Source organism: Sceloporus undulatus, chromosome 4, assembly GCF_019175285.1.
Source record: "Sceloporus undulatus isolate JIND9_A2432 ecotype Alabama chromosome 4, SceUnd_v1.1, whole genome shotgun sequence".
Taxonomy (NCBI): domain Eukaryota; kingdom Metazoa; phylum Chordata; class Lepidosauria; order Squamata; family Phrynosomatidae; genus Sceloporus; species Sceloporus undulatus.
Genome location: NC_056525.1, coordinates 63276304 through 63302510, shown reverse-complemented (window position 1 = coordinate 63302510; position 26207 = coordinate 63276304). Strand labels below are relative to the sequence as shown.

General features: G+C 39.1%; 1 protein-coding gene across 5 annotated transcripts in view; it reads left to right on the top strand.

Annotated features, from left to right (window-relative positions):
- Window positions 1-25653, top strand: part of FOXP4 (forkhead box P4) — a 204072-nt gene extending 178419 nt beyond the window's left edge. For all 5 annotated transcript variants that reach the window (XM_042463989.1, XM_042463990.1, XM_042463992.1 and 2 more), the window contains exons 14-17: window positions 10692-10813; window positions 13704-13770; window positions 14766-14932; window positions 16083-25653. In XM_042463989.1, the coding sequence (XP_042319923.1) occupies window positions 10692-10813; window positions 13704-13770; window positions 14766-14932; window positions 16083-16227 (501 nt within the window). In that variant the 3' untranslated portion in view covers window positions 16228-25653. The remainder of the gene's footprint in view (window positions 1-10691; window positions 10814-13703; window positions 13771-14765; window positions 14933-16082) is intronic.
- The last annotated feature ends 554 nt before the right edge of the window (window positions 25654-26207 follow it).

Below are 26207 nucleotides of genomic sequence, written 5' to 3'. Positions count from 1 at the left end.
AGGGAGAGGAATATCTAATAATTTTTTTTCAGTTGTGCAGACTGTTGGAGGATCTTAGTTTTCTGATTAGGAGGAGGACTGCAGCAGTTGGTTGTCTGGCCTTAGGTTTTGCACTCCAATCCTGATGGAAGTTCTTCTTTGTAATTCAATTGAATATCATGGCTCACTGTCTCTAAAAGCTCTGAATCTATTTTTGTCATTCATTTCTAGAGTTTCTCTTCCTCCTTTATTTGGTTGCCACCCACCTGAGGAAAGAGATCTCTTAATTTCTGGTTAATGTAAGCTTCCTTGTACAGTAGGATGTTCGTATAACATATTGCTGGAAGCTCTGATGGCAATGTTTGCTTGCCTCATCACAAAGCTTTGTCCATAGATGAAGGCAGATAGTTAACCTATTCAAGTGCAAAATGAGAGACTTGAAAGAATTTTCACTCCTGCTTGTTCAAGAATTACATAATCCTAGTCAGTAGAGTCTAGAAAACAATTATTAGCTGACACCTAGTCAATTCACCTGCCAGAGGAGGAATTTTTCCTACTATGTAATTATTTACAATACAACAAATTCTAGCTATAATAGCTTATGCTATGCTATAATCGTGTTCTCAAAACACCAGATATGAAAGTGCTTCAGGGAATACAACTGCTGTGAAATTTCCAAGCAGCATGTGATGTCTTTAGCTATGATACTAACAGCATATAGCCTTGTGCTTTTATGTTTTGCTTACAGTTTCAGAACACAGGTACAAAAGAGTGCTTGCATGCAGTTAAACTCAAAGGTATGTAGGCATATATATTAGCATAGTTCTATTTCTGATGCTAATGCTCATTTGCTTTTCTGTCCTGTCCTTTTTCTTAGTGTTCAGGGCAGTCCAGAGCACTTCAAAAAATACCTCCAAAACAAAGCATGACCTTTTCAGTAGGTCTGCATTCATTGATATCTATAATGTAAATAAAAATCCATTATTAGCAAAATGAGATCCACATTAATTCTCTACACTTGTGCTACTTGTCTTCTACTTTTTTTTACAGTAATCAACAGTCACTTGTAGATGAAAAGTCTGTCAGTTATTCCAAAGATGGGGTACTTCTAGAAATTTTCTGATGAGAGAACATTAAGCCTTCAGTTTAATAGTCATCCATTGCCATTTAAATCAGTTCTTGTAAAAATGTATATTTTATATAGTTACACATTTATACATTTGTATAGTTTTATACAAAATGCATGTTATTGTCTGCACCTCAAAAAGGACTTTCTGGTCGAGCAGGCTACAAGTAGAAAGCCAAAAGTGAGTTGGTGCCCCACTAATAGACCTTCTTTTACCATTATATATTTCCCTAACCATGTCAACTGAGTGTAGTCCTTGACTCATGCTTTGATCATATGAAGAGAATTCCACATTATCAAAGGATAGCGAGGCTACACTATTAGCCCTGTCCCTCCAGCACTAGCTTCCTCGTCCCATCTGTGGTGCCCACGTTAGACATAGATGTCTCAGAAGGAAAACCTGAGTATGGCTATGCACTCTGCAGCCCCAGTTAGAATTCCAGAACATGTGAAAACCTTTTTGGAAGGTCTGCATGCATCTCCACTGTAGACACCTTCTCTTAATTTGTGGTCAGTGGGACAAGAAGGTATGTGACCTTAGTGGCAGGAGTAACACCATGACTACATAGCACTTTGCTTGCAATGAATCTGATTGGATGAAATGGCATTGCACTCACACTATTGATAAATGAAAGGGAGATTTTTATTGGACAAATAGTATATAAAAACCCATAAATTGAATACAGCTCTCCAAATGTAAGAGTTCTTTACACGTTCTTTACAATAGTTCTTTACATTTACCTCTGATCTCTAGCCTTCGGGAAACAAACAGACTTCCCATCTTTCCCCTTACAGTACAAAAATAGCACTTTCATTGACAGAGTATGTGGCATTGTTGAAACTATAGTGGAGCTATTGTGCCACCCTACTAGGAGCACTTGTTTGCCATATTTAGGTTTTAAAAATGAAACAAAATGGATTTGGTTATAGAAAAGGAGTATGTTTCAATGCTGTTTCTTTCCCTACCTGCCGTTGTCCTCTTCATCCTCCCCATCCTCTAAACAGCAAAGAGCAACCAAAGCATTTGTTTTTTCAAACAAATCCACACTTTTAAAGATCATTTTATGTATTACAAACCTGGTTTTGTGATTGAGTATATGGGATAGGGAGCCACAGCACCTCATGACTGCTGTGTGTATTTTTTATACTGTACATGGTTGCAAACCTGGTTTTGTGATTGAGTATATGGGATAGGGAGCCACAGCACCTCATGACTGCTGTCAAAATATATGTCTGACTATGGCACATTACCTTTCTAGATGTGCATATTATAGCATTTAGGTTACACATTTTAAAAAAAATTGGCAAAGTATATATATTGAAAAATATAGAAATTCTTCATTTTCACCTGAAGAAAGTCCCTCTGGTTTCAAAAGTTTGAGAAAATTTTACTGCCAATTCTGCTGCAAGCCTTTGATTCTAGGAAAAGTCACAATGCAGACACACTCACACCCATCCTACTGGAAAACCAGTGTAGGTATTCCATTCCTAAAATGAATGAGAAATTTCGTTGATTTGGTTTTCAGTGTAAAATTGCCAAATGTATCCTTCCTGATACTTGAACTAGTATATGCATGCTGCAAAAATGTGTACATTACCAAGTTTGTGATGTCATTCAGAAAAAATGAAAAATTGCACAACACTTGTATGTTTTTAAATATGCACACACAATGCATTTGCTGATGTTGTTTTCAACTTATGACGACCCTAAGGTGAACCTATCACAGGGATTTCTGGAGCTGAGAATGTGTGACTCCCAGGGTCACTGGGAATCAAGCACTGATCTGAAGCATTGTAGTCCAAAGCTCAAACCACTATACCAGCCTGCCTTTTTCTTTTTTCTTTTTGCAATACATACTTTTTTTAAAAAAAGTTGAAGTTTGGACATAGATGCTTTAATATATGGGAAATTGTTTAAGAATAAGTATTTGCAGAAGTACAGACAAATTTCACGTATTTAAAATGTGGTAAAAGTACTTTTAAAATATACAAAGAAATCTGTATATTTCTATGTTGATGGAAAAAATGATGTAATGTAAAATGAGATGGAATGAACTTCAGAATGAAAAAAAAACCATGAGAACTTCAGTGAAACTGAGCTTGACAGATCCTCCTATCCCTAGGCAGCCCTGCAGAAAAGAATGCCAAACATGTATTGTTTGCAGCTCATTGTGGGAACCAACATCTAGGAACCTCATAGACTTATGAAACACAAAGATGACTTTGGGAATATTGTTCATCTTCTCTCTGGATTTGGACATAGTCAGAGGAGCTGATATTACTTTTCCAACATCTCCCAAACTCTTCCAGTGTGAATGCTGTCGGTAGTGAACCCTTTATGTCATGTTACCATCATCTTTAGCAAAGGGGGGCAGGTGGTCAGAAATGAGGTTCAAAAGACTGAAATGAAAAAAAAAGGAATAACAGATGAGGATGCAGAAAGACTTGACGTGAAACAAAAATCAGTGCAGATTGAGGTAATAGATTGATATCTGAAGCAGAAAGAAAAGATAACAAAGTGAGGATTTGAGTAAAATATATGGCCAAGATAGGGGTTTAGAAGGAACTGCAGGTGGAGTGACATCTGAGCATGCAGTTGGTGGAAAGGCATGGGAGAGATTGGATGCTGAGACACCTGAAGTGATGCAGAGAGAGAACAGGTTATGTACTCTGAGATAATGAGAACAAAACAGAATTAATTGAAAATAAAATACTAGTTATTAAAATTGGCAAAAAAATGTCCATTAGTGGTTAATATAGTAAAACACTCCTCTTGAATGCATGCACAGTGGCTTGACACATTAGGAAGATTGTCAGTTTGCTTAAAATTCAGTAGAAAAATTTATAAATATATCTTTTTTTAAAAGAAAAAATTAAGAACTGGCTGGGATTCTCCAGAAAGAAAACTTTAGCAAGTATTTGATAAAAGGAATGTTAGCCAGTTGTCTATTAGCTCCTCATTAAAGAAGATAATCCTTAACACTGCTGTCCCATTGCTAACTATGACACACATATGTGCATGTTTGGCTGAATTGTGCCCTTGACTTGTTCGCACTGGGACAGTATAATATCTTATATTATACATAATATAAGAGTGACATGGAATGTTTGTTTTTTAAACAAAAATCAAGTATTTTATTACTTGCTAATTATAGAATAAACTATTTTATCTGTTTTGCACCCTTTTTACCTTTTGCTCATGTATTACTAACATCTTTAATTTGGAAGGAGGATGTAGTCATTTTAGTTCAGGGTGTTTTCCACCATATTCAACTTTCATACAGCCTTCATAAACTCATCAGATCTAGCCTTATTGCATGAATGCATAGTAACTCTGCTTATTTTATGTCATGTTTTTCTGGCACTAACAATTCATAAAAGCACAAACATTTGATGGCAGAGGTAGAGATGTTACAGTTGCTTAATCAGGAGATCTCTAGTTGTGTATTATTAATTTTTGGCACTTTCACCTGCAAATGTAGCAAGTCCCGTTTTGCAGGGAAGGCTGATTACAGCTCTACATTCCTACTTTCAAATTGCTTGTTGTATGGGATGTAATAACTATGCACTATTTTTTTAATCCTCAGTGAGAATGAGTACCTCAATATTTCAAGACATTTAGTCAAGAAAATTGTAAGCTTCCATAAGATTTTTTGTGTTTTAGGATTTCTTTTTTGGGGGAAAAATGCATGTGTGTGTGTGTGTGTTTTAAAAAAATATTTTGTGCAAAGAAAGGAAACATTTTGTACAAAATCCAAAAGTGTTTTGCACAAAAATCATTAATTTTTGCACAAAAGAACATGTATGGTTTGTTTGGGATTTTTTTGCAAAATAATTCCTGAAGTCCAAACAATGTACAAAACCTCTCATAATCTTATCCAGTGGGGATAAAATAAGATTTTTTAATTCTTGTATTAAAGAATGAAGTAAAGCAAATATTTGCATGCCTACTGTTCTGTAAGTAAATGCACATGAATAATGATATTAGGGAAAGGAAATTTATTGCTTTACTATCTACAGTGTGAGATCCAGTGCCTTGCTGTCCACTGGGTTGCCTGTATTTTATTTTAGTAGGGTTTATAGTTCTTCAGCTAGGTACATCCTCCAAGTTTTCTTTAAGTCCCCCCCCCAGGCATAAACCATCATTGAGGGATCTTTGCAAGGTTGGTAAAGTCCTTTCATACACAATTTCATTTTCTGTCTGCAACTTTGCTCCAGTAACATCTCCCTTTCTTTCATTGTAGTGTTTGCATCACTGAATTTTCCACCACTTGTATGTTGTCTGCTTAACCTTTTGGAACCTTCCAAAAGCTACACTGTGTTTTGTTCCTTAAAAAAATAGTTTTGGTAAAAATGTGTTACTTGTATGAATGTCAGCATGTGAGAATTTTTTTTAAATAAAACCAATCATGTACACACACACAAAACAGTAGCGAACTGGCACATTGACTTTGGCACACTTTTTGTTGCACCTTTGGCTTAACATAAAAATTAAGGTGCTTGAATCTTTAAAACAAAGCAAAAAATCTATAGTAGTTCTAACAGATAAATTGGTACATGCCAGTAAAATGAATGCAGAACTTGTTCTCCCACAGACATGGACAATTATAAAGCTAATTATCTTTGCTCTATTTAGAGTCTTTCACTTTGACGTTTAAATGCATCACCCTTTGAACAAGTGTCCTGGGAACATTTGTGTGTTAGGGTGGGGGAAGACAGGAGACAACCATCTGTGGATAGATAACCTTTTTATTTTTCCTCCTTAATATGAAGTAAGAGCCACGATATTAACCAGCATGGATGTCAGTGAATAGGTAATTTTAAGCAAACTATGGAGGACCATAATCATTTCAAGGGTCCTCTGTTTGTTCATGCACCAATCATAGAGTCCCCCTAATGGTTCATGTGGAATATTGCAAGTATATATGCTTTTCTTGTACAGTCACTGACACGAACAACGGCACTAAGAGTCCTGTGAATGGTGATAGTCAAGGTCTCATGGAAGAGAAAGGAAAGGAAAGGAAAGGGGAGGGGTGACCTGGAGAAATATGAGACCAAAATTGTAAGTGTGTCTCTTACTGAGAACTGTGTACCTAGTGGAAAATGGGGGGGGAAATAGTTAAGGCAAAAGCTGAGAATCAGATTTTTTTGCTCCAGGAGAGGAGATGAAGCATGCATTAGCCAAAAGCTGCTTACTTCTGCATGCTTTATTGATGCTATACTCTTTATGTTCAATATAAATAAGAACAAATGTATTTGTTCAGATTGAAAACCTCTAATCAAATTAATGGTACTTTAGAGAAAGGTTTTCAAAAATGATTTTTAAAAAGGCTGTTTAATTTTTTAGAAAACGATGTTTTAATCTTTATCTATACTTCTGGAGCACTTTGAGTTACTCAGGTAGTAGGCATTGGGTGAGTGAAAAGTAAACAAGGACCAAGAGGTAAAGTGAGAGGTAGCTGTAAAGAGGCATATGTGAGGAGGATTTTTTTGGTATGACAGCAGCAGCACAGACAGCTAAGAGAGATGCTGAATGGTTGAGGTAGGAGCTGAGGAGAGATGCTGGGCCAGGGGCATAAAGCAAACATCATTAGAAAAGACAAAGATAAGAAGCAAACAGAGCAGCCAAGCCTGGCATTAAATAAATACTCTGTAAAATACAAAATCTGCATTAAAATCATGCAAGAAGGGCTCCATGGAGCAAAGGACCACAGAAATGAAGCAAAAAGCAAAGACATGCTTGGCAGCACCCTGCTACCACCCACTGGGGTGGGTAAGAGGTTGTGGAGCCCACATAAAATGCTAGAAAGCTTAAGTTCCTTAATTCTGGTGCTCAGTTCCTTTCCTGCTTTTTGTATATACCAAGATAAGTTCACACTATCAGCTACAGCAATATCCATACATGTGGTGGGGAAGAATGGCCCTCCTGATGGTGCTGAATTGCAACTCCTGTCAGTCCAACCCAGCATAGCCAGTGACAAGAAATTATGGGAGGTGCAGTGCAGCATTATTATACATCTGCCAGACCAAGGTTGCAGTGGGAGACCCCTTTGGTGTCCCACCATAGGAACAGTTCTGTGTAAATTGACATGGGAAAGGGCCTTCTCAGCTGTGGCACCCCAACTGTGGAATGCCATCTCCTTAGAGACCCGCTTGGCACCAATTCTGGCTTTATTTTGTTGTTGTTGTTGTTGTTGTTGTTGTTGTTGTTGTTGTTGGCTGCCCTTGAGTCAACATCAACTCATGGCAACCTTATGGATGAAACATCTCCAAAAATCCCTATCTATTATCTCTGCTCAGATTATGCAGACTCAAACTCCCATGGCCTCCTTGGTTGGGTCTACCAACTAAGCAAAAAGATGTCTGTTTATTACAGCCATTTGGGTATATCTGGCTTCCTCCAAAATGTCAGTGTACTTGGTTTTAAATTGTTTTAATCTTTGAAACATATTTTAATTATTTAATATGCCGTTAATCCCTTTATATTATTTTTATTGTTTTAAATTGTATTAATTAGTTAAATGGATTTTATTTGCACAGAACCTCATTATATTGGAAGGGATGGAAAAATTTTAATAATTAAAATAAACATCTGTAGCACTCCCAGTTGGTACTAATCCTGAGTTTGGACCCAAGACCCTGATGGTATAAAAGTGAATGCAAATAATAGCAGGACAGCCATCTGGTTAGGAGTCACTAGCCCACCAGGAATTTCTCAGATTCAGCATGGGGTCTCAGATTCAATGTGGTAAGGGGTAAAATGTGCAGACACTCCCACCCATTGACTGACTCTGTTGTCTGGCCAGTAGTAACCAGGACTTCACTGATGAAATAGAGGCTGAATTTCCCACAACACAGGTTTCCAAAAGGCTAAACCTCTGGATAATCTGTGTACTTCAGCACCAGAGGGCATCTGCCTTCAAGTTAGTTTCAATAAAGAAGTTGCAATAGAAGAAAATGTGATGTTTCTTGCAGCGCCTTATCCCGTTCAGGGTTTGCTCTACCCAAAATAAAACATCAGGCTGCAGTGTTTTTACAGGGAGAAACAGGCCTTATTCTCTTGATTTCTGCATTCATATTGTCTTGGGAGACAAAAAATCACTTCCTGAGAATCTCTTTGTGGATCTCTTAGGCTTTTGTTCCTTTGCATTCTCTCTTTCTCTTTCTCTCTCTCTCTCTCTCTCTCTCACACACACACACACACACACATACATGACCTATGTCCCAGATAAACCCTGAGGCAGACCTGGTGCTCACAGACAATCTGCCACAAAGTCTTGGCGCTTATCTGCACCTCATAGTACAAGCAACATCAATGCCACAGAAAGAGAAGGGGTGATAAGCATTTCAGATGTCATCAAAAAGGTGGTGCAGGAAAATATGGTCTGTTTGTTACTCTGTAAAAGTACCAGTACACTGCAAAGCTATTATACAAGCTATTTCTCCTGGCTCCCCAAATGTGTTATTGTACTCAAACCATAGTGTCATGTCAGTTCCATGAGGCTGTTACAAAGCCTAGGCCTGTGAAACAAGAAAACAGTGCCATGTAAAAGTGCCTTCAGTTTGAATGCACTGACGTAACCCTTCGCTTTTTAAAATGTGGGCAGTGTTGTGATAGGAGTAGTGAGAATAAGAAATGTGCAGTGCTTGTTTCTTTCCTCTTTTAAAAAAAAAAACCTGTTCAGAGACATCTACTATAAGAGGGTCTTTAGCCTTGTTGTCAATCAACATGGTCTTACTGAATTTTAGAAAAGTAGATTCCTCCGCTGCTAAACGTAGTGGCAAAAAAGTAGTGGCTAACAGTTTTTCAAGTAGTGTCTGAGCAACATCAATCCATTATAACAAGAGTGGAAAGAAAGACCTCTCCTCCCATGTTTGGAGAACAAGGGCACAGAGGGGGGGAAATCACAAACATTCTATTGGATAAATAATAGAAAGAATAGGGAGGGGGGAAGGAAAGGAGGGGCTTGAAAAAATGAACTGTAACCAAAAATTGGAGGAACAAGTCTAATTCATTCTGTCTCCAAGAACTGCAAGACTTTCTATGGTGTGGGGGCTTTATTTCCCATTTCCCTCTTTTGCCTTGTTGTCTTGGCCGGCTCTTTTGTTTATACGGCCCCCGTTCGACCTTTTAAATTGCTGTTAATGTTTTAGCGTAACGAATTAGTCTCTCATCACGAATCAGAACTCGAAATAAAAAAAAAAACCTCCGAGGCCAACATCCTGAAATTGGGGTCATTCTCATTTGCAAGGCAGAGAATCTGAGAACCTTAATGCAAGGAAATTTATTCAAAGGCAGAGCCCCGACGTGATTAGGCCCTTTGTAATTATAGCTCGGAGAGATTCCACTCCAGCCTCCTGCCTCCCTCATGGATTAGCAAGTGAGTCGGAAAAATACACAGGATTTAATTAGAGGCAAATTAAAATTGGTAATGAAATAGGGGCAGTAGCAAATGGCAGGGAGTTAGAAGGGGGGAAAGGGAACTAGTATCTCTCGGGGCAATACTGCCTGTGTACGTGCGTTTTCTTTATTTTACATTTAGAAATGTAAAGATGAGCAACACAGGATAAAGAGGAGGGGTGGGCTGTGAGTTTCAGAGGGAGAAAAATCTGAAGAGCTCCAAGCAAAAAGATGGTGTTGGAAACACACTGTCCCTCTTCATATTTAGCTTGCTTTCCCTCTCCCTTCCTTTTCGTCTTCATTTAGCCAATAATGGGGGATTACATAAGCTGGTTTGTGGAAGCTCCAGCAACCATTCTCAGTTGACATCCCTGGGAGGTGAGAATAAGGCACATGTTCACAAAATGGTTCTTGTATAGACACTTTGTTTGGAAGTGTTCCAAAGCCTGAAAGGATGTGTTCCCCTTTGGAAGAACTCCTGCTGGCTTTCAATGTGACTGCAGAATTGATGCATTCTCCATAAGGTACACTATTGGAATGTCACTTGATGGTTCCCATCCTCCTGTATCTCAAAGCAACAATCGGTTTCCACCTGCTGCCAGTGCTTGTTGATGCCGTAGATTGCCAAAGGAGGGGGATATTATTCCCCTCCCATTACTGTTCCACCAAAACCTTTCCCTGCTGCTGACATTGGCTAACATGAGTTCCCCCTCTCATGTTTCTGTAGGATAGTCCCCAGGTACATACATGTGTATTCACTATCCTAAGGATACATGATAGCTGGAACTGATTAAGATCAGGCAATATACAGCAGAGGTGAAAACATATATGCACCTAATTTGGAGGTAGGACTGATAGCTGATGTATTATATAACTAAATAATATCATATAGCATATACAATATTGTACAATACAACAAAAACAGGTATTACAATCAACATATTGTTATCTTTAGCATATAGTAAGCTAAAAGCACTATCTCCTTGACAGTTGTTATGCTGAAAAACAGATTTTAAGGCTATCAATAGCAGGTTGCTGACAACACACTGCAGAGAGGCTGCAAGGTCAGTTGTCGCTAATAATGGAGTCATTTGAGAGAATTGTGTGGGAAACAGAGCTGCTAAGTGGGACCATCAACCAACCATTCTGAAGGTATTATTTTACTTCCCTCTGTCTTTCTTTCAGAATGCCGTGCGCCACAACCTGAGCCTGCACAAGTGCTTTGTGCGAGTGGAGAATGTCAAGGGAGCTGTCTGGACAGTGGATGAACACGAGTACCAAAAGAGAAGGCCACCAAAGATGACAGGGTGTGTCTGATAGTTCACCAGCCCCCTTGGGAAGATGAATGTAGTTTTTCAGCAAATGCCTGGGGAATAGTTTGGTGCCTGGGGACCCTGGGACAAGAAGTACAAATGCCAACCCCAACCAGTCCCCACACAGACAGGAAGACTTTGGCCACACCATGAGCTAGGGGTCCTACCTGGGACTTTGAAAAAAAATGGGTATAGCGTTTGCCATTCACTTATTGACTTAGGAAAGTGGGGAAGGTTTCTGTTGTCAGTCGTTTTTAATACAGTAGGAGAAGACTGAATGCATAGTGGTGGTCACCTTGTGCATTCAACCACCTCACAGTTAAGCCACTATTTCCCTCCACCTATCTCAACAGTCAGTGAAATAAACCTGCCTATCACCAGATTAGCAGCAAAAGCTGTAGGTAGTTGACCCATATCATTTCACTAAGTCCAAGAAGGAGGAAGGAAAGGAGCCCAACAGAGCAGAACAGAAGGAACATCATGGAAAGGGAGGAGGAGAAAGAGTATTATGTGGACTCCACACTCAGTGTAACAAAACCATAAATGCAGCTGGATAGTATTTATGGCCCTTCCAATTCGGCATTCTACTGCCACATATATCCTGCCACACATTTCTAGAGAATTCATAAGCCAAGTGTTAAGACAAGAGGTTCCTCCTGATGTCATCAGATATTTCGTTGTATAATGCGTTGCACGTAAATCTATAATTACGGGTAATTGCCAAGCATAGAGAAGTTACCTTTTTGGGCCTCCCATGATCCCCCTACCAACATAACCAGTAATCTTCCCAAGCTTTGGGTAGTAGCTGTTTAGAATTGTTTGCTCCCCAAATTTGTCTTAAGAAACTATATAAGGTAGTACAACTATGAATGAATGAATGAATTTATTACAGCACATGGCCAGCACCAAATATAGCAAAAATAAAAAACATATAACATCAGGTGTACTGCTGTAGCACAAATGTACTGTATATACATTCTACTTCAACGGAGATGTATATCCTCTGTATAGCCAAGTAGGAGGGGAGAATGCCCACAGTCCCATCCCCCATAGCATCACAAAATTCACACATTATTATAAGACACTGGCATAGTCAAATATTATAAAATGTTGGCACAGTCATCAGTTGGATACCACATCCTCATTCCTCAAAACCTTTTCAAGATTTAGAAAAAAAGTTAAAACATTGGCATAGTTATACAGTTATCAACAAACAACTTTTTCAATGCCATATCTGTAACATTTTATTTGAAATAGTGTAAAGATAAAATATGTAAAAACAATAAGATGATGCCTCATTATGCCCAAACTCTAAAGCATTATTACTTCATCTATATTAAAAAGTTTTTACAGCAGATAATTGCAGCTGCAAAGAACTAGTACAACTACAAATGTAAAGAATATTCATGAATTTTGTCATTGTGCAGGAATGATGTCTCAACAGATTGTACCAGAAAAGTTGTCAATATCTATGAGATATTATTTTCATTCCTGTAGGAGAACAAAAAGATTAATGCTTTTTTAACATCAGAAACAACAAAAAGGTTGTTTTGGCACAAAGGTTTTTTGCATGCAAAAGGTTATATTTTGAGCAAATCAAAGTTTTTGTCCAAATTACTTGACAAAATTATGTGGGGAAAGACTGAACATTTTGAAAAGTATAGAAAAATGTGCAAAAACTCATAATCTCAAACAAGACGTGGGAAGGGAAAACCTTGAATTGTTTTATTTTTGTATTTGAGAATGTACAGTGGCCATATCCATGGGGTTCTGTTCAAGACCCCACCACAGATGAAAAAAATGCAGTACCTCAAGTCCCATGGTTTTGTATGTTGGTGCTCTAGGCTGTTCTGCTGGAACCACATACATGCCATAAGCAGCAATAGGCTTACCATTCATGGATGCTTAAATCTGCAGATGGCAAGCCCGCGTTTGGGGAGGGCAAGCTGTAATAAGTAAAGATTGGCACACATTGTCAGTACAAATTCTGTAAATTAGTTATCTCTTTCATGATCCTTTTTAAAATGGCTGAGGTACAATCCCCATCTGCTATCCCTAGTGTAGGCTATGAAGTTTCTGAGGGGTCTGCATAATTTATAACCATATGTTATTGACCATACATTAGTTCCTTTTATGAAGAGGGGAAAATGGCTTCTCCTGAGTCTAAAAAGGCGGGGGGGGGGGGGGGGGGACATGGCAAAAAATTACCCTAAGGCCACTAGAGGGCATTTGAAAAACATTGTTTTTAATCACTGAGGGCCCCTGAAGGTTGCATGGGGCCCCTAGGCCACACTTTAGCTGTCCCAGCTTTACTTCATAAAGTATCTTGCTTGTGTTTTCTAGAGTTTTCCCATTTTCCACATAGCTCTGTAATGTTCACCATCACTTTTGCACTATCACACAAAACTACACATACTGTAGTAGTCTGTAATGCAAACATGGACTCAAGTCTTCCACCTCTAACAGTACAACAGCTCCTTGCCCCCCCCCCCCCACACACACACACCTTGTCAGTAAATGCATGTCTGAGATGAACACCTCCCTCACCTTTATCAAAGTTTGGTGGAGGGAGCTGTACAGAGTTGCCACATAGCTCCCAGGTTAAGAAGGAAGTTTGTTTTGAAGTATGAGAGAGTAAAAACTTGACAATAATTGACATGTTTTATTAATAGTACTAAATATAATTATTACAGCCCTAATATTAATCCATGTAATCTAAATGGCTGCTTACCGTCTTGTACCAGCGGTAGTGCTTTTTTTTATTTATTGGCAAAGGGGGAATCAGGAACATCACGAGGGACTCCTACAGCTCCTTATCCTGTATCATTATTCCTCTACTTTGTGCTTGGATAGCTACAATAACTAGCTGCTTTTTTATTTGCAGGAGTCCAACTTTAGTCAAAAATATGATTTCTGGCCTTAGTTATGGAGCACTTAATGCCAGCTACCAGGTATGACTTCACTAGTGAACAAGTTTACATGCACCCTGCTGCAGTTTTAGAGTGCCATCTTTGTTTGAGAAAAGTTGTGCTTAAAGTTCAAAATACCAAGGGAAGGGCTCAGGGGAGGAGAACTCTGAATACAGGAACCCAGGAGGCATGCAGTTCCTTGGTTCTGAGTTTTACTTTCAGTTTAGAATTAATATTCAAAATTGGTCAATCGTGGTTGAAGCAATTCAGTAATTCGTTTTGAAACTTCAGCAGTAGAGCTTTTCCGTAAGATGTACTGGACAACCTGATAGAGCCCATCTCCTATAATAATCCAGGAGCCCTGACTGTTTTGGCTTGGGTGAGAAGAAATGAAAGAAGGCAAATTGCAAAATATTTAGATTGGCTTTCTTACATCTAAGTGTTTTTGCAGTCTTGCTCATAGTATTAGCCTTTCAGTCTCCTCTCTCTTGCTGGGTTAAATAGGAGGATTGGAAAGATGAGGAGAGGGTTCAGATGTGGAAAGTGATACAGGAGGTGAAGTTGAGGCATGGGCAAGATTAGTGTGGGGGGAGCTAGTGATCTAGCATTATTAAAGTAGTCCCACTAGATTAGGCTACAGATCACTCTTTGCCAAAGATGGGGGTGGCCAACAGGCTTTATCAGAACTCATGGAAAAGCTCATCTTTCCAACATGTATCTTAAACAGTTAGACCAGGTTTGTATTTCCAATATTCTTATGGAATAAAATCAAGACTAATAAAGTCTGTTGATAAAAAGCATTTTTATTAAACTCATTTAGCAAGAAACACAAATATTTTTAATCAAGTAAAAAATTATTTGTTTCTTTAATTTGTCAATCTTTTCAGGCAGATAACATAGTTACAGAGTGTGGAAACCTGTGGAAAGTACTTGGGGAAATAAAGTTGTGTTTCTCAGTGTTTGTGTTACCTAGTAAACCTGTCATGATTCTCTGCAGAGAGTATCTACGGATTTTATTTGTTGCACTCAAATTGTAGGCAGCCCTGGCTGAGAGTAACTTCCCGCTTCTGAACAGTCCCACTATGATCAACACAAGCTCCACTAGTGGCATGCTACATGTTGGCCATGATGACGTGAGCAGCACTGTGGAACAAGTCAACAGCAATGGCAGCAATAGCCCCCGGCTTTCACCACAACAGTACAGGTGAGCCCAGAATCACTTTCCTAGGTTCTTGGTTGCTGTGACATACAAAAAGAATGACCAGCAGACTGTAAATACCAGTCAGTAGGACATAAGGCTGTACCTTATGGAATTTTTGATAAACACATTGACAAATAAATCTGCAACTTGAGGTTGGCCTTCTCCTATTGTTAGCAAGACACTGATGTCTTAAATGGAATTCTTAGTAATACTAAAGCATATTAACAGATTAGGGATGTAAGGTAATCATTTTTTCATTTTCCTATCAGATTTGACTTTCAGTACAGTGGAAATGTGCACATAGGTCTTTTTTAAAATGGTACAGTACTGTCTCAAAACCACTATACAGCTGTAGTCTGACTGGTCACTGCCCTGCTGAGCCTTATTAATATGTTTTGATGGGGTAAATATCACAAGGGGCTACAAATTCATTTATTACAGGCCACCAAATAACAGTTTGAGGAGACATGGTAGGATTACTTATGTTCAGAAGAGGTTCCAGTTAACAGTGGTCAGAAGATTATTTTATTTGGTGAAATAATTCACTTTGCATCATAGGAATTTGGCAGTTGGAAGAAACTGCTATGAGAAAATAGACTTAAGAATTAAAATTTCTACAAAATATACTACATAGAGCCTCTCCAGACCAGCATTATACGTCGGTTGGGGGGTGTGGTGTATGCACGCCGGCTGCCCCCACACCACACACTCATCCACACAGCAGGCGGCCTCACAGCACTCCGTTGGTGTAGCATTTAAACGTGCTGTGCTGAAAAGCTGCCACTGTGATGCCCTTTTTAGGGCATCTTTTATGCGGTGTGAAAAGGAGCCACTTTTTGCTGCTTCTTTTTGCACCATGGAAAGGCCAGATCAGGGCCATGGTGTGCAGTTGCTGTGGGCTTGATCTGCCCAGGAAAGGGGCAGCACAGAGCCCTCCCTTCAGGGCCATCTCTTGAATCCCATAGTTCACTTAGCTGACCCAAATGCTACCAACTCTCTGTTCCATGAGAATGTGTTTACATGGGCCAGATATTCAGTTCCTGCGGTGACATTTGTTAGGCAGGTTGACCAAAAAGCTCATTACATCTCCCAAGTGCTCTTATTGTCATTGGCAAAATGTTGTGCTGACTCTACTTGTTCTCTCCAACTTTAGCCACCAAGTCCATGTGAAGGAAGAACCAGCTGAGACAGAAGATGACAGCAGACCTGTTTCTCTTATGGGAACAACTAATCAGAATGTGACAATTCCTGATGACAGAGACCTGGAGGAGGAGCTGCCAGTGGAAGAGTTGTCTTAAGGGCCCTCCTTCCTCACCTTGGGCCCAGCACTTCCCCAGAGACAAAGTAATGGCTCCCACCTCCTCAAGGTGACCTTCAGCGTTATCTTGTTTAAGGCACTTCTACAAAGCAAAGGGGTTTCCTTGGGTCTACCCATTGCTGAAGGCACACCCTTCTTCCCCTCCTTACATCCCACTGACTCTTAACAGACTTTCATAGAGGGGGATGTGCAAAAAAAAAAAAAAACAGAGTTGAGTTTTTTTCTTTTTCTTAATTTTTTTTAATTTTGTAATTGGTAAACGAGGATGGTAGGTTGTTTCTGTCCGAAGACTTCTTTGTTGCCTCCCCTGTTTTCCATCACCCCACCATCATGGGGATAAAAAGACGGTGTCTCGTATTGTCTGCTCTGTGTTCTGTCATTTTCAGCTTAAATGCCATGTTTCCACAAGAAAAGAGTTTGGAAGCATCCAGTCTAACAAGGGGTAGCATTCAAGCCGTGGGCTTCTGTGAATGTCCCCTACTTTCCTATGGAAAGTATTTCCAATAACCTGCCAGTTAATCCCACTGAGAATGTTGCACTAGGAGGAATCTTTTCAGGCACACACAACACACACACAAAAACACAATTTCAACAAGTTGGAACAGCAGGTGGAAACATTACCCTTACTGCAATCCTGATATCCCAACTTCTTTGTATTTCCCGACTGAGAAAGAAAGGAAAAACTGAGCTGGATATAATGAATACACTGTAGTTCAGCAAGCAGCCAAATGGTTTCTCACTGCCACATATAAAACCACTGGTTAGTCTTTCTCCAACCTGTGTTTCTGCTCCTGCAAGTTCAAGAATCACTCCTGTTTAACCAGTCATGCTTGACAGCCGGTCTTCAGTCCACAAACTTTGTCACAAAATCCAGGGATGAATGTCCATTCCGTGCCATCACATACTGTGAAACTTATTCCAGAAGCCAACACCTGGGCAATTGGAAAGCAAGCTGATGCTGCCCAGCATAAGACTGAATTCAAGGAAAGACTGTGACTTCTACAAAAGGAAGCCTTTACTTGTTCCTCCTAGTTTGTCATATTCTGTCCCTTCTGTTTTAACAAAACTGTGGATGAGGCCAGAAAGCACTGGTTGTTTATGTGTGGGTGGAGAGATGTGTTAAATGAAAATAACTAGTAGATATGAATGAAGCTGATTTGACAAAGCTGGCAAAATTTGAAGCACTTGGAATGGGGTGGGGAAGGGGACAGACCAGTGTTATGTGGTGGTAGAAAACAAACCAAGACCTGGTTTACCATGCAAAAACTCAAAAGCAATATAGATAAATATGAGATCAACCACACTTTTTCTTTTGTCACCAATCACAGCAAAGTTATGGTGAAGTTTCAGCTCCTTCTAGGCATTAGATTGCCCGATGGAACTCAAATACCACAACTGGTTTGCTAGTCATTAGTTATTAGAAGCCAGCTAACTTGGAGGGAACAATAACTTTCCCAAATGTTATAGTGTGACAGGTGTACCTCTTCCAGGTGAACAAACAGTGTTAACCAAAAACCATTCCAACATCCTTTGATTTTTGTCAGCTCAATGTCTCATTGCCTCACATCAGAATTCAGATTTAAAAATATATATGATAGGCTGTTCTGATAACAGAAGACAGGTTTCCAAAGGGTATTTGCCTCTTCTTCCATGAGAGGGCAATACAAAAACTCTCTTGAGGAACTGAGACTCTGTCAGTTGCTGGTGAGAGAAATTATCTGGGTCACTTTGAGACCACAGATACAGTAGATCAAGGATGGTGGATACTGTGCTTCTGAAGAGTCTCTTGACACGAACTAATGTGTGCTTCCTGTTCCCATCATTAAATATTAGTAGCTTATATACAGGGCCTAATTGGGATACAAAAATTGCTCCCAAAATATAAACAGCAGGGCAGTTATTTTGGAAGACAAGCTCATCCTTAACAACCTGGATAATTTCCAAAACAGTAACGGATCTTCTTCTGTACTCCTACACTTTGTGTTAGAAGCATAAACTGCCACGGCTATGCTTGAAGAATAAAGTGCAACATCCATGAGTTTGCCAAATCCTATCTCTGTATTAAGGCTCCAAGGGACTTTATGGCACTGTATTTAACATGATTAACGTATTTTAGGATTTCTTCACACCATCCTGTGTTTCATAATTGGATTATGCCTACCCCTTGCTCCAAGCACCATGCATTTCAAGGAACAGGGTGAAGTGAGGGCCAAAGTCTTTTGGGTAAGGAGGGCATTAACCTACACAGAATGTTGTCTTTCCCCCTGGCACATAGCATTGCTCCATTTATCTCCAATACAGTGCATTCTAATTGTATTAAGTCCCCTGTTCACCAGCTGGCAAACTATTATCCCCTTCGAGACTTAACTTGGAGGGTTATAGTAAATCAGTTGGCACTATATAAAAAGACACATTATTTCTCTGCAACCCTAAATTTCTGTTTTATATATGAATGGAAGTTGGGATCTAGTCTCATGGCCAATATCAAATTCATTCTCTCTGTCTCTCTCTATGTGTGTGTGTCTCTATCTCTCTTATATAAGTCCACCTCTCTTGGGAAACAAAGTGATAAGTGATTTGCAGTGGAGTCCCTGATTAACCTGCAGCAACGCTAAAGTCACCTGTCAGAATGCTTTGAGCCTGTCTTTTTCCAATGAAGGTATCCCCTAGAAGGGTCTCTGATGTGTGATTCTAGCAAATCCCATGTTGTTTCTTAAATTCTGATATGATATGCCCTATGAGCTCTCACCACCTTAGCCAGTCTAGACCACACCCCTTTGTGTTTTACAAATCATTTTGATGGTGGTTGTGGAGAAGGAACTGTATCCCTCCATACATATTGTTGCCTCTTTTTTTGGTAAACCTTGAGAGGTTCTTTTATCTGATGTCAGTGTAGCACACAAATCATACTTCGTTTCTAATCCTTTCCTTCTAAATAGCGTGCATAAGTGAAACAATTCAGATTATTTCAAATCTAGACAAACAGTCAGTAGGAATGAAAAATACTCTCCCTTTGTGGTTCATGGCTAAAGAATAAAAGAAGGCCAGAGCTCTCACTCTGAAATGACTGGTACTTGGATCCTGGAGTTTACACTAGAGGGCTCCACTAAACATGTAGCTTCCTAGCTCAGATTTCTAATTTCACCAGGCTGAGCAAAATTGCAAAGTGTATTATTTAGAAGATTTGAGGGAATGGCTCTGATTTGACATGAAGCAGACTATACTTGTGGGGGAAAGAGGGACAGTCTCTAAACTTCAGTAATTTGGAAGTGCTCATGTCTAAGAGATGTTAGTCAAACTACAAGAGCTTTTTAAGACCCTCCCCACAGAAAACTATCAGTTGAAGAGCAAAGTGGCTGGTTCTTCAAAGCTCACAAAAGCAGGAAAAAGAGGACTGCTGGAGCTGAGAATACCTCAAACCCCTCTGATTCTGTACTTCCCTCAGGACCCTGCTGAATTCCAGAAGCAGCTCGGGAAACTCTTCCCATCCTTTGACACACCGCACCTCACTTTTCCTGTTGGGGTCATATTTAAATGCCTCCCTAGTACAGAATGCTTTACAATTGGCTTAACCATTAACCAAAGACCTTTTTTAGACAAGAAGCATAAACCAAAACACTTTATTTTAATTTTTGTTTGGTGCTTTTATCCTGATGTGTTCCAAACTTGCGCTGGCCAAAAAGAGAAATTCACAAAGATCCTGCATCCCTCTTAGCCCTTTTGTCACTTTCTTTTGATTTTAAGTTATTATTTAAACCAAAGTTTACAGGTGCTGTTTTGTACACTTCTAATGAAGGCAGACCAGAATCATGGATTGCTGCTTTGTGTTTGTTGTTTGCCAAACTGAGGGTGCGCTATGGAATCCAGAGAAGGTTTGCATTCCATGGATCTCTTTTGAACTGGTTCCATCTTCTCTTTTTTCAAATCATAACTACCCTCATTTTGTCTTTTTAACTTCTCAGCTATTGTTTGTACACAATAGGATTATTCTCTTTGGTTTTAGAATTATTTATCCTCCCCTTGCCTTTGATTTCTAAATGATTGTTGCCCTAACTCTTTATTCTTATCCTACAAAATTATTGGAAATGTTGTTTGACACAATCTCTTGGTAGCACGGGTTTCTGAATAAGTATGTGCAAGGTAGGGCTTTTTTTTTACATGGGGCAGCATTTCTTAAAAATCTGATCCCATTAACTCTGAAAATATATCTTCTGGGATTCACCCACCACATTCTTTGTAACACATAGGTTCAGCTCTTTGTGTGCAGTAAAATGCTTCTTAGAGCTGTCTCACAAGCTATGTTCTATATTGTGTCAAATTGCTTTGCAAACAAATCCAGAACTGTGTAGTTACAACCTTACCCTTTCTTTTCTAGCAAGTTCTATTAAGGCAGCTGCTTTATTATCAGTTCAGTCTTCAGCATGAAGATGCTACCACCCTGATTCACTGACCTCTGTCTCCCACCACTACAATACCCATTTTTGTGTGTTTGACATCGACAGCTGGTCCTGAGATGTCCAAGTTATATGTTGTTCTGCCAGTATTAAATGTGCTGACACCTAGTACTGCACAGTCAAGATCTGAACTGTAAGCATCCTTGCTTGTAGGAAGATATTATAACTGTCTCTGTTTAAACCCAAACCAGTGCTCCTTTTGGTGGTTTATTTGCTTTGACCCATTTAAATTAAGAAGCCTAGGAAAAGGGATCATAGTAGCATCACCTAATGTATCATCCATCTATTGTAAACCAATTTAGAGAGAGAGATAATATGAAATTATGGCCATAGTGTTGGGTATATGAGAACAAACCCATACCTTGGTACAGTGAAATAACCAAACCTTTCCTGTACTCTCTTAGTTAAGACAGCAGTTGTAGAAAAAGTCAAGTTGTTGGACTGAACTACTTTCCTGTTATGCTTCCCAGTGGTTGTGCGTTTTTCCCCAATACCAGAACTCCCCATCCACAAACTGGACTGCCTGGCAATCATAGTGCCATGACTACAACTTGGTCCAAGAAAAGTTAAACTATTCTTCTGTTTAAATGTACAAACTGGCACTATGTTCTAGATTATGAGCAGACAATACAGCATCAGTAGCTTGCCTTGCTATTGTGCTGGAATCTTCCTGTCTTTTTTTAGAACTTTGACTTTCTCTTCATACCATCTGATCCAGTGGTTCTCATTCATTGGTCTTCCAGATGTTTGGGATATCAGCTCTCAGAAGCCCTAGCTAATATGGCAAGTGGTCAAGGGATTCTGAGTGTTAAACATTCGAAACATGTTGCAAAACCAAAATTGAAAACCACTGATCAAGTTTTTTCATTGGGCCCAATTGAAAGTAGGGCTCAGTCTTTGCCATAAGATATACTCTGTACCATTCAATTTTCTCCCAGAATGGATCATCTCTGGATTGTATTCCACTCCAATCCATTCCTACTAATTAGAGTTCCTCTCTTCCTTCATGGACAGTATTAAGGTGTGTATCCTTGCAGGGTAGTTTTAGTTGTAGTTCTTGCTGAAATAATATACCTGCATCTGAGGTCTGGGTGTTCATGTGATTGAATTCCATCTCATACACATTGAACAAGTTATTCTCTCCCTGTAAAAAGACAGTTGTTGGGAAGGAGGGCTCTCCTTGAAGTTTTGTCTATTCGTTTGTTTTAATATGGTGGGGTATATAATCACATTCACTGTTACCTAAAATCAAACGTGATATGCCTCAGACGTTGATTTTATAAACCCCCTGGGAAGTTACTAATTACTGAAGGGAAACTGTGTGCTAATCTGTGTTAGATATTATTACAATATTCTGTTTCTCAGGCAAGTGATCCCTGCCTGATCAGAGGTCAGAAGGACTCTTCTCCTCACTGCTTCATACTGTAGCCCACTAGGTCTAAAACATTGAATGTGCTGTCCAGTACAGGGTTTATATGTGTTTTTGTCATTGTGTTGTTGACATTGCTTTGAATCTTTTTTGGATGTTGAATCTACTCCTGGCCCTGCAGGGATCCAACACATATTTGAGGGTCTAATATTAATAAATGACATTTTGGAAGTTTAGTCTCTGTCCTCCAAACTGGCATGCCCTGTAGGTATTTCCATTTCCATAACTTCAAAAAAAAAACTTATTATCTCCACCATGTGTCCTTGTCCAGCTTTCTCTGCAATGACTTAGAATTAATTAACTTCTTAAATTTAATTTGGTCACTTCTACAGTTATTCAGTGTTCAGTGACACTGCACTATCCCAGTGAAAGAAGTGACACCAAAACATCAGACTGGTTCTGTTGCTTTAAAATTCAGGTCACCTTTTATGTACTTGAAAAGAATTCCCATTTCAGTAAGAGGATTGTTCTCATAGTTTGTCTATGGATAAAGTTGAAAAGGTAGTAACTTGGAAAAGGGCAGCTGCTATACAGAGAGAAGCAAATCCTAAATGTATTCCTGCCAGTAATAGGATCCCGCTAACTTCACTTGGCAATTGATCCAGACCTGCCCTAGTTGTATTCCCTATAGCCACAGCCGTAAGAATTTTACATTGTGGTTGATTAATAATCAGTAGATTATTATTTCCTAGGGCTTAAAGTATATTTGACTAACACTGACACAGTCCTTAAAAGGATACTGAAGAGTGAACATAATTCAGTATTACTGAATCAATATGCTGTTTGCTAAAGCTATTCAGTTTGGGGTGGGTTTTGCCCTCTTAACAGCTTGAAATGTAAAACTTGCTCTGATCTTTCTTATTGATTGAACTGCTAAGACTTCCGTTAGCAACATTTTCTTTAGCTGCTGCTTTTTGTTTAAATCTGGCTCAAGTTCCCTGATCTGTCCAATCTTATGTCGAGGCCATGGCTTTGAGTGTCTTATTGTTGTTTTTCCTGAATTACAGAGCAGGATTCCCATGAGGGTAATGTTCATTTTGTTGTGAGACGTTCTTTACAAAGGGGCTTTCTAACCGTGTAGAACAGAATCTCTAAACCTTGATAACAATGGACTTAGTGAAGACTGTTAGGATGTGAGCAACTATCAGGCAAATGGTAGTAGTTGGTTTACCCTACCACTGTTGTCGGTGTCAGTTTTTTGTTCTGTTACATTGGCATAAGTCCAGAGAATATTAATGATCAGGTGGAGGTGTCCAAACAGTGCCAAGAAATAGTTCATCTGTGTTAATAGTGTGTTTAGAATAAGCTTGGGCCATCCATAGTGTTTCACTTACCTCCTTCCTACAAAACTGATCCCTGTCTGGATGCTCTGTACCAAATGGGCACCGAAACTTTGATTTCATCTGTGGCATTTGCTCTCTGTTCTGGGATTGCAAATGCCCTGGTCTTTTTTCAAATATCAGATAAGGTTCTCTAGACCATTGTTGTTGTTGGTAGACTTAAAGACTTGAATGTTTTGGGGGTTTTTTTCCTTCCGTTCAGTTTTCAGTAAATACATAATCAAAACATCCACATTTATATGCTTATATACACAGAAAAGGAACCTGTAAAACCTTATTTCAACTTAAGCATGTGAGAGGGGTGTTTTCCTACTACATTAAGGTGCCTGCTTATTGTTATTCCATGTGTCACCTAGAAGGGTAGTAAAGAGTTTTTCTTTGTTTGTTTTAATGGAAATTCTTGTGATTCTGGTCAGTTGTCCTCATACCTCTCCACTGGCTGCTATGAGTCTGGACGAGAGGGGTCCATTTCTTTGGCTACAAGTAACTTGGCAGTACTGGCCTTCCCTGAATTTCAATTACATTAGGTACATCTGTTTTTGCACAAAGAACTTTTCATGAAACTTTATTTCACTCAAACTCCGTGTAGTACTTAACTTTAAAAATATTTTATTATTTTTGTTACCTCAAAATGGCTTTTAAAGGGGTAGTGAGGAAAAGACCAAACACAACTTATGGCAGGATAGTATATGTATATATTGATCTATATGCTGGTTGAAAACCTACTAAAATTAGTTTATTGTTGTCTGTTTAACTATCCTGTGATAAAACTAATGCAGGGAATATTTTAGAAAGTTTTTTTTCCCCCTTATTCTGGAATTTAGGAAGCCATTCTTGTATCTCCAATTCTTGACTTGGATGCTGTTCCAATTCTTTATGTTGTCTTTGGTTTGTTTTCTTTCTGTAAATTTGTTGGTAGAAACAGTGAGGATGGGAGGAGAGAGACAGTTGCGGAAAAGGAACTGAGACACTGATGTAATCATTTCCCTTCCCTTCTCACTTCCTGGCAGTTAGAGCAGTAGGAACAGAAGCAAAACACATTGTATGAAACCAAAGGTGTGTGTGTTTCAGTTTTGTACGTTGTTTACATAATTTTTAATATAGATATTTTTTCAGGAGAAAGACAAAAATCCCAGTTGGAAAATTCTTTAAAATCCTGTTCTGTTTTATCTATGCTCTGAGTTTCCAGGTGTTCATCTCCACATTAAACATAGAAACTCTCCAGAATTTGCAAGTGAAGGTTGTTGGTTTGGGAGTTTAATTTTTTCCCCACATTTAGATGGTTCCAAAATGCTGAAGCATTTATCAGTTTTGAGTTCTCTTAATGTTCATTGTAATGGGGCTCTGCTACTGTAGAAGTTGAATATTGGAGATCAGTTACTCTCCCCTTTCTTATTGAGCATGTGCTATGTGGAGTTTTCCTGATGATCCTCCCAAAGAGTTGAGGCTCTGCTTCTCTGAGTTTTTCACCACTTGGCATTCTTGTCTTCCAAATCTCTCACTGAATCTCAGGTGGCAGGAAAACACCCAAGAACCAATGACTAGTGACTTTCAAACCATATCAGCTTAGCCCTTCAGCATGAGCCAGGTAGGTCATTTGATCTCACTGGATAAAAATGGGAGGTTAACATGTCTCCTGGCATGACCTGATTTGTTCATTTATAATATTTTGTGTTGGCCTTCAGGGGCTTCTTCTAATTAAATTTTCTCTGTTGCAAATGGATCTCTTCTCCCTCATCATAGTACCCAAAATATGGTGGGAGGGTGGGGGACTTTGGCATGTCAGCACTCTGCCCTGTTGTCTTTTCCTTCTCCTGGTACATAGGAAAGGTCAAGAAAGGGGGCAAGACATGCAGTGACCTTTAATATTGTGGGTTTTTTCTTCCTCACATTTGTTGGTTTGATGTGATCATCCTTTTAGCAGGTGGCAAGTCAGTGTGAAAGGAAAAGTTATTAGGGAGGGGGAAAGGATGTCTGTAAACCTTTGATCCATCCTCCTCTCACTGCTTCACACTGCCGTATTTCCACTCTGTATAAAGGAAATAGCATTGCTGTGTATTTGTACTCTGGACTTCTGTGTGTCTGCTTTGGCAGACGGTAAACCCTTGTACAGTAGATCTAGCTGCATGTAATCTGTATGGACAATGGCATTATAAAATGCAATAAAATTAAATTACCTATGAGGTGGCTGTGCCTTCTTTTTTAGAAAAAAACAACACCCTGTTCATCTAAAAAAATTACATCCTCCTTTCTCCATATAGTTCTTACCTGCTTCATTTGCTTTTCTGTAGCATTTTGATTATATTCTCACCTTCATGTGTTACTTTTAACACTCCTGCATACATTAGCAGCAAGGAACTGCTTTTCCCCATATGCAGTGTCTCCCTATTTTCCTATGTTGATCTGCTTTGTGTAAACAACTGGTCTGTAGAGTTTGATCTTTTTTTTCCTGGAAAACTGCATCAAGGCAAACAGTGGTACGTGTGAAGCCTCCCTGACATAGATGATAGAGCAGCCATCTTGCACTAAAAACACGTATGGACGTTGATGTGTTTGTTTTTAGAGGTTAAATGAGCTGTGCTTTTTGGCTGCTTTTTTGTTTCATTGCCTCTTTTTAAACTGTCATCCATATAATTAGTTAGCATTCTGACTACTTTTTTTGCTCAATGCCACATTCTCATCAGTAACATAAATTCTGGATGGAAACTGGACATCCCAGCCTGGTTTCCATGATGCA